The sequence below is a fragment of the Pomacea canaliculata genome, linkage group LG10, assembly GCF_003073045.1.
Source record: "Pomacea canaliculata isolate SZHN2017 linkage group LG10, ASM307304v1, whole genome shotgun sequence".
In the NCBI taxonomy this organism is placed as follows: Eukaryota; Metazoa; Mollusca; class Gastropoda; order Architaenioglossa; family Ampullariidae; genus Pomacea; species Pomacea canaliculata.
This window is the reverse complement of record NC_037599.1, coordinates 6,438,066-6,447,306: the sequence shown is the minus strand read 5'-3', so window position 1 is coordinate 6,447,306 and position 9,241 is coordinate 6,438,066. Positions and strand designations below refer to the sequence as shown.

General features: G+C 36.6%; 1 protein-coding gene across 1 annotated transcript; it reads right to left on the bottom strand.

Annotated features, from left to right (window-relative positions):
- Window positions 1–721: 721 nt before the first annotated feature.
- Window positions 722–9,115, bottom strand: LOC112573831 (COP9 signalosome complex subunit 5-like). Its single transcript, XM_025254467.1, has 8 exons — window positions 8,961–9,115; window positions 7,734–7,968; window positions 5,893–6,021; window positions 3,739–3,804; window positions 3,362–3,447; window positions 2,634–2,745; window positions 2,309–2,457; window positions 722–1,213 (listed from the first exon to the last, which is right to left on the bottom strand). Exons 1-8 carry the CDS (start codon window positions 9,092–9,094, stop codon window positions 1,117–1,119), a joined length of 1,008 nt encoding a protein of 335 aa, XP_025110252.1. The 5' UTR covers window positions 9,095–9,115; the 3' UTR covers window positions 722–1,116.
- Window positions 9,116–9,241: the final 126 nt, after the last annotated feature.

Sequence of the window (9,241 nt, the reverse complement as noted above, 5' to 3'; positions counted from 1 at the left end):
CAGTTACAATGTTTATGCATACCTGGGTAGTATTTACACTGGATCTGAAATGGTTTTGTAAACTGGTGTGTGATGCATGACTTTTCTTTAGATTGTTAATACTGTATCGTATTACTTGGTAAATGTGCCTGGCTTGATAGTATTCATCAATGCATAATTATCAACAAGGTATAGTGATGCAAATAGAAGTAAAAAAGTATGTATCTGAGCCTGAAACTATCCTAAAATGCTCCGCCCACTATAGCTTCTCCCCTTTCAAGGTCATTGTCTTGCCACAACTGATTTTGTGACAACATACACATTTTAATGTTCATTTGCCAGACAACAGAATCATGTTCAGATGACTTCTTAAAAAAGTTACTGATTCCTACATTTTGAGCATGTAATTATCTTAATAATTGTAGTTAACGTGGACAGCAAAGTACAGTGTGACAGTTATGTCCAACATTAAATATGGGTTTGTTCCAGGGAAGAAAAATCAACAAATATTTTTAATGAATAATTAGTGATAACATTATTAGCAACTCCAAGTAAAGTTTCAAGGTGGGTTTGGTCAGACAGGTAAGATTCACTAATCAAAAATATTAAATATATAGTTCCTCATCCACAAACATCTTTGTATTGGCTTGTAAAGAAACAAAACACATATTTATGACAAATGGTGCAAAGGACAAGTTCTGTTTATGCATCTCAAGAAAAGATTTAAAACAATACGACAGCAGATAATTTAAATACTTTTATTCATCATTCAGCAATACTACTATGTGGGCATGAAAAAGTATAAGTTTCAATTTTTTTTTATGTGATCATGCTCAAAAGATCACTTCCACTTCAGTAAGCATTCCTTTGTAGTTTCAGTTTCTGCTTGCTCACTCCCACTTCTATCACGTTTTACAGCTGCATTAGTGCTTGAGAGACCTTTGCTCTTTCTTCCAATGACTGAACAGTCCTGTGTGACCATTTTGGTCAACCATAAGAGAACTATCTGATAAAAATGTGTGAAATTAGGGTATACAATTTCTGCAAAAGAAATAATCAGAGCCAATTACAAAGACGCTTTGTGTTGTAATTTCCATGAGGCAGTCAAAATAGTAATGTCTCTGAAAAAAATTGCCATTATGAGGTTTGTGTCTTGCAGTGCACTTGATTGAAGAGTTTATCTTTTATCACCTGGGACATAAGTCCATGGATAGCTTCCATAGTCGTTTTACATCTGTAATGCAAACAAGATAAGGTATTTATTTATAACGCATCCACTCTCATGGTGCACACATTAAGAACTCGTGCATGCATATCTCACAAAGACAAACACTAAGGCAGGGGAAAAAAGCAAGATTTCAGACTTTCTGAAAGATGAATGAGGAGGTTTCTGGTGAACATAGTTTTGTTCCATGGGATCAGTTGAAGACAGAATGTCGATCAAATATAAGAAATCTGAGAAATACAAAGGCTGAGGGAAGCAGGAGTAGAGAAAATGAGGTGGTGCATATATATCAAGTGAGATGGATTAGTAGGTGGGGGCATAGTCATTGACAGAGAACGTTGGCTTTACACTGAATGCAGCAAAGAAAGGTTTTCTTTTATGGAAATGTGATGGGCACACATTTTGAAGGCATTGTTTTGGAGAAGAGGGCCAATGAGTGACTCCTGAGGAATAGGGTCAGACTAAAAATCACAAGATAAGTCTTTATTGGAAAGGTAGAAAACCAAGAGAGTTCCTTCTCAGTGATGCCAAATGAATGATAGGCCTCTTGAGAAAGATGTAATGGTCAATGGCATCAAAAGCAGCTGAGAGATCCAGAAGCATGAAAAAGGAGACTTCACCTGAATCAGCTGATAAAAGTTAATAATCTGATAAAAGTTCATAATTTAAATAGCAGTTCCAGTCTTGTGGAATTGATAGAGAGCAAATGATTTCATGTACAACTGATGTATAAATGATTTAAAAGCAATAATGAAGGTAAGCTATGTAATACACCTTTGCATCAAAAATATTAATATGTACATATATGCGCATCCTTGAATTAACACTAAGCACAGTTTAAGATTGAACGTAAAAAAAACGTGTAACTCCAAGTGTCACTCCAGCTCAGAATTTTATGAGTTTATGTGTAATTTATATAAAGAAAAATCATTGTGCCACATTTGTAATAATGTTCAATATTTCATCCATCCCTTCAAAAATATTTAAGAATTTTCATAGCAAATTGAAAATATTTCAAAAGAAGCAATATTTGGCCATATCAACAGCTGAAAAGCCATGTTATTTCCATTTTAGAGATGAAAAGCTTTGAACAATGCTGCTTACCCATCTTTCGTGGCCTTTGCAAGTTTATCTTCTGACTTCTTGTCCTGGCTGTCCATGCCAAGCATGAACCCACCACGACCTAGCTGAGCCTCTGACTGTTCTAATTTGTCTGCAAGGTCATAAATTTGGCCAGTTGTGTAGTCTGCATTCTGAGGATAGGAGAAAAAAAATCCCAGATCAACAGCAAAAGCAACCACTATGCTTCAACAAGTAAGAGAGGGCAAATGACATGACAATGATACATGACCACACCATTTTTCCTTAACCACTGCTGGACACCTAGTGGCAAAAGAGGCTTCTCAGACAAGACAAATTACAAACTTACAGTTAGTAAACTGGAGGAGCTGAGAGTGTTGACCCAATATTTGTTCCATAGTGAATCTAGAAGACGCTTGTCCATGGATGACTTGAAGTAGGCAACATCTAGAGCATAATAACTAGCAACAGAAAGGCATATGAGTCATTAGCACTAATAGGCTGGCATTAAGACACAGTACAACCTACTCAAGTATTACAATAATAAGTGAGAATTTATAAAGCGCAATATCCCAGCCAAAGGCGGACTCATTGCGCTGAATAAGATCACAACATAGTAACAAAGATGTGGAACAAGTTAACAAAATAGTAACAAAGATGTAGATCAAGATCACAAAATACTAATAAAGGCATAGAACAAGAAACAATGCAAGGACTTGCTGTATTCCAGCAGTAAAAGGCGATTGCTGCAAATTTAACTGGATGACCTACATACCTAAAGTGCACCAATCTGATAAAAATACTTCAATTCATGCTTTTTCCAAAAAGCAGGGCTGTTGAAACTGCTATTTTTCACAACTCCTTTATTTTTAACAAAGAGAAAAGAAGATAGGTGGGGAAAGGAGGAGTAAATTAGATGGTCAGCATTTGTTGATTTTTCATTTTTGGAATCATTTACGTAAACAATTTCTCAACATTAAAAGTGGAGATACCAATTCTGATTTTAAAATATCTTTAAGGAATTCTGAAATTACATATGTGCACATACAATCCTGCACACAGATTATTGCTACTTACTGTTTGCAGTGAACTCCAAAATCTTCAATTTTGTTGAGCGGTATTGACTGATATTCTGAAGGAGGCTCATCAGGAGGCTTGTAACCCTGAATAGTGTAGAATTTTTGTACAGTTAATGGCACAACACTAATATCTAGGGCTGGTTCGATGTAATTCTTATATATGCATGCTATTATTTCTCGGTCACATAAACATTTGTACAAGTTATGGACTGGATAAACCACGACCAGAAAACCTTCCGCATGTGTGCGGAGATAATGAGGAAAGAGGGAGAAATCCCTCATCGCAGAAATCCACAGCCACCTGCTCACAGATTTATTCCTCTCCAAATTCTCTACATTCAACCAGCTTTCTAAAGTTCTGTTTAAGTGCCATACCTTTGGATATGTTCTAAAGGCACCCAAGTTGACTTTTCCAGCAGATATAGTTCTTACAGGATCAATCTGAAAGATGGGGAAAACTTTTTTTCAATTTAGGGCTAATGCATACAACAGTTTGCTTCTATCAATGTTATTTATACCAAATGAACAAAAGGAAACAAAGATGAATGTGAAAAAAAGAGAAAACAAGTCTCATACAAAGAGGTGGGAGAAGTTATGAGACCAGGACTCAAAAACTTTGAAAAGGTGACAGTCTTAATCCAGTTAAAGTCATCTGTTTAAACCAACAATTATTCTGTATATAAATGATCTAAAAATTGTAATTAACCTCATATATTTCACTACAAATAAGTTTAGTTATCCCAAGATTGCATACGTATCTTTTCCCTTACATCCCAGCCAGACACATAAGCTCAATATATGACTGTCTCCTAATTATTCCTGTCACTAGAACAAAAACATGGTCACAGGAATTTTAGTAACTGTGCAACAAATCAATGGAAATCTCTTCCTATCCATATCCACCAACAATCTTCCTGATGGTTATAGAATGGATTATGCACAAGACAACCCAAGACAACACCACCAGTATCCAGTGGACCTTCACCAAACAGCTAGCTAGAGGACCTGGACTTAGCAGATGACATTAGCCTCCTACCTCATCAGCAACAAAATGCACAAACCAAACTGAGTAAGCTAGCAAAGGAAGCAGAGAAGATTGGCTTAAAGGTCAGCAAAAAGAAGTGATGAGAATCAACAGGAACAACAAACAGGAACTCCCAATCCAACTTCAAGGAGTGAGCATCTTGGAAACAGACTGCTTCAAGTATCTGGGGAGCATTGTCAACAAGGATGGTGGAGCGGATGATGACATCAAAAGGTGCATCAACAAGGCCAGGCATGCTTTCAACAGCCTATGCCCCATCTGGAACTCCCAAGCATTATCCTTCAGCAGTAAGACCCGCAATGTGAAGGCAGTCCTACTGTATGGTTCTGAAACCTGGAGAGTGACAAACACCATATTTCAGTTTTGAGAACTATTTAATAGACCTGCCACCAGCTCTTAGATCAAACTTAATAAAATTTAGATTAAGCTGTCATAAACTCCCTATTCCGCAATTAAGATATAGCTGTATACCGAGATATTTAAGAACATGTCCATTGTGTAATCTAGATGAGGTAGGCAATGAATTTCATTACTTGTTTGTGTGTACCCAACCTTTTTTAACTGCCTCACGGAAAGCGCTACTTCCGGTATATTTTGTATATCATCTAAATGAATTTAAATTTCAGCAGCTAATGAATGTTAAATCCAAGCGTATACTTATTAACTTAAGCAAATTTATTCAAATGGTATTTTCATTGTTTAAATAATCTATATATATATATTTATATACATACATAGCGCCATGTATCTATTTACATATATTTGCTATATTGTCACCACCTGTTGTGAGCTTGTTACTGAGATAAAATTGTCATTATGTTCTTTATAACTATGATGTTATGGCTAAAAATGCCCCTGGGCTTATAGCCATTAAATAAAAATGTTCAAAAAATGAGAATAAGATGGCCTGAAAAGATCTCCAACAGCAGTCTGTGGTAAAGAATCAACCAGAATTCCACTAGCCAAGACATCAAAAAGCGCAAATGGGGCTGGATAGGACACCAGCTGACACCATTGCCAAGCAGGCACTTGACTGGAATCCTCAGGGGAAGAGGAGAGTTGGGATACCAAGGCAGACTTGGAAAAGAACAGAAGAAAGCAAGGCAAAGGACGTCGGAACCACATGGACCCAAATGAAGAGGTGGTGTTGTGTCCCTTTGCTCCTCGAGGAGGTACAAGGACTAAACTAACCATATCCACCATCTACTTACAATTGAATCCTTTAAATGTGAACTGAAAATCCACCTCTTCCTTTAGCGTTACTCCTAACAACAGTCCACATAATGCTAATCCTTCTTCGCACCCTTCCCCCTTTTTCTGCTTATTGCTGCTTCCTTACTTGTCTTCCTTTGCAAAATCACAACTCTCAGTTCTTGTTACTTGGTTCTTCTGTCCCTCATATGTTGTCCATGTCTCGTTCTTCGAGTATGTGCTATACAAATCTTGCATTTATTATATCTTATGATGCAGAAAGAACAACATACCACAATGGCAACAAAGGGCTCCTGGAACTGCTGGTTCAGCATCTGGGTACTGACATCAATACCTGAGAGCCAACAGCCATAACCTGGATGACTGTGGTACCATCCAATGGCATTCTCCAGTCGACCAACCTTCAAAATAAGAAATAAAGCCTTGTTAAGAGTTAAATGTGTAGAGAAGCCTATTTATTCTTTTGTGAAATATAATGGGCTTGAACATAGACAAAGGGCTACACCTTCACTTAGTCTCTAGAACAGTCACAACTTTTATGCATACAATGAAGATAGGAGTGGTGCCTCTTCGCTTGACAAGCTTGAGGGAGGCAGCTCTCTGCAATTTTTTATTAATTTGTTGTTTTTGGTCCAGTGCTTTTTTCTTTGCATCACTGCTGTGCTGTACTGTTTGACTTTTATTTTCCTCTATGACTTTCAAGTTTCCCATCCACTGCCAGTCTTTTCTACCTGATGCCATGATAGTTTCTTCTATTTTCAAGTTGTCACTACTATAAACCTTATATAACTTGAAGATCATACAGTCCTCCGCTTTAAAATTATCATACAGTTTTACTCTGCTATGTCATTGCATCAATACCAGCAGTCTTCTGGTGATTTAATCTCTATTTATTGTCACTGCAGACATGACTCTTGCTAAACAAGTAACAGCTGTCTATCAGTTTGCCCATTATGAGCTACGCAAGATCAGTGCCATCCGTCACATTCTGTCAATGCGCACTACCAAAACTCTTGTCTGTGCGTATGTTGTATCCAGACTTTATTATTGCAACTCATTGCTTGCTCGCTGCCCTGAATACCTTCTTCACAAACTCCAGAAAGTATAGAACTCTGCTGCACATCTGGTGCTTAGAGCTAGGAAACGGGACCACTCCACCCCTCTCCTGCATTTTCTACCCTGGCTTCCAATTCGATCTCGCATCCAGTACAAACTGTCCGTGTTGTGTTTTAATTTCTTTGCTGGCATCTGCCCTGATTATTTCTCTGAACTGCTCTTCCCTTATGTCCCAGGTAGACAACTCGGCTCTTCGTCTGATGGTCATCTTCTTACTCTTCCTGTCACCAAAACAACATATGGCCACAGGATTTTTAGTTATTGTACAGCGAAACAATGGAACTCTCTCCCTTTCCTTTAAATGTTCAGTGAAAATGCACCTCTTCTGTAAATATTACTCCTAACAACCTTTCCCATAATGCTAGTCCTTTTCCACACCCTTCCTTTTGCAATATCATGTTACTCTCAGCTCTCGTTCTTGTTTTTTTTGGTTCTTCGTTGTGTTTTCTGTATTTAATTTTATTCTTTGTTTAGTATGGTTGTTTCTTCTTTTATAGCTCATATGTTATTTGTTTTCCTGTCCCTCATATGCTGTCCATGTTTCGTTCTTGTTCTTAAGCGTTAAGAGCATACTCCTTAGTAGTGTGAGTATGCGCTTTACTAATTTTGAATTTATTATTATATATTGTGTCTGAATGCATGTTATGCACATTTTTTAGTTTTTCCCTTGTTATGTGCATTAAACCTTCTGCTAAGTTGGGAAATGCACTATATAAATTCCCTTTATTGTCATTATTATAAAAATGAAACTATCATGTCTGGAAATTGCTATGGACATTGAAGATTCATCTGACAACTGCAGTAGTATTTTAATGTGGCACATGATGCTCCACAGCACTTTTTTAATGACTATAATACTATTATTAATAGATCTTTTAAAAAAATAGCATAGAAAGGTCAATATTGTACTGATTTCTCTTCTGTATGCCTTGAGCCTTACTTATTCTTGTCTAATATCATGTGTGACAGTGCTGTAAAACCATTCCACAACACTCACCTGCTTAGCAGCTTCTGTGTAAGAGGCCATATATTCATACGCTTGTGCCTGAGCATTCACTCTTGTCTCTGTCCCTTCCACAGGAAGTGCTACACCATCCATGACAATCATGGTGTTTCCATCCACTTTCCCAAGAAGAAGTCCCATGACTTCCAGGTTACCACCTGATCTTGCATGCATCACCATCTTTAGTAGCGCTAGAGCTGAGATCTTGATGTATTTGAAATAATGGGGACTGGATGAAATAAAAAAATATCTCAGATACCAACTTAGGAACACACAAAAAAAAATACTTCCTACAGTAATCAGCACAAATTGATCCTTGATTTCAATGTTGCTAACGGCTATTTATCAATCAAACACAGAGTAACCATTTTATACATAATTTATGACTGGCTAGCAACCTTCATCCTCCAGTTTTTTTTTTTTTTTGCTTAATAAAAAAATTGTCAATAGCACATTTCAAGATAATTTATGTCAAATAGTCTCAAGGAAGGAAGTTCTATGTTAACCTGGAAGAACTACACAGCAATGTTGCTCGCTCTATACGGGTGCAAAACAGACATGCAGCATTGCATACAGAAAAACTACTTTGAAAAACAACCCCCTTGAAATAGGCTCAGGCCTTCTCAACAAAAAAAAATTGGAATCTTGGAATCTAGTAATGCAACCTCTATGATTACATGTGTTGAACCTGTTTGCATTCGACCTAAAATGATAATCAATTCGTTCTTGTGTAATGATGAGTATCAACCACATTTTACATATGGCACGAGACTGAATTCTGAGTCCCTTTCACACGAAAGCAGTAGAATGCATTAAAAAAAACCTCGGAAAAAAGCAATATCCGAGTAATATACTCTACGGACAAGTATTATCAATATTCAGTTCTTTTTTTTATTAAAATGTTTCATCTAAAAATATTACAGTATATAATAATCATAACTTTCTGGAAAACAAGTTTTTAATCGAACTCGATGTCAATTGTAAAGAATTTTTATAGCAACAATAACTTTATGATATATTATGAACATTTAAAATTCAATTTATTGGTAATTGCAAATAATGTCAAAATTTAAAACTTAGCATTCGGCCAAAAAAATCAATAAACAGAACTAAGACGCTACCATCCCTAACCGATTGTGCGGCTCTCATCAGATTGTTTACAAAATAAACCAATAAAAAATAAAGACAAAAAAAACAAGGCAATGGTGCTTCCAAACTTACTCTTTTTCCCATGGTTTTGCTGTCAATATATCTTGCTGTTGCTTAGCATCGTATCGGTAAATTTCATCAGCGCTGCTAACAGATTCAATACTATTAGCCAGTACCCAACTCTTCTGGGCATTCTGAGAGTCCATCTTTAAATTGGCACGCAGCACCTAATGGCCCGCGGAAAATAACACAAAATAAATTCCTATGGTTAACTTTCTCCATAAATACGATATCAGTTTTCCAAATAAATATTATGCGAACTGTTTAATTTTCAGTAACAAAAGTATTCAATT

What these genes read in the sequence shown, in the direction of transcription:
- LOC112573831 (XM_025254467.1), bottom strand. Translation starts at nt 9,094, where the DNA reads ATGGACTCTCAGAATGCCCAGAAGAGTTGGGTACTGGCTAATAGTATT. An exon ending in AGCCCTTTGTTGCCATTGTG is followed by an intron (nt 3,805 to 5,892) that starts GTATGTTGTTCT and finishes CCCATCTTTCAG; the next exon opens with ATTGATCCTGTAAGAACTAT. An exon ending in GCTCCTCCAGTTTACTAACT is followed by an intron (nt 2,458 to 2,633) that starts GTAAGTTTGTAA and finishes TCCTATCCTCAG; the next exon opens with AATGCAGACTACACAACTGG.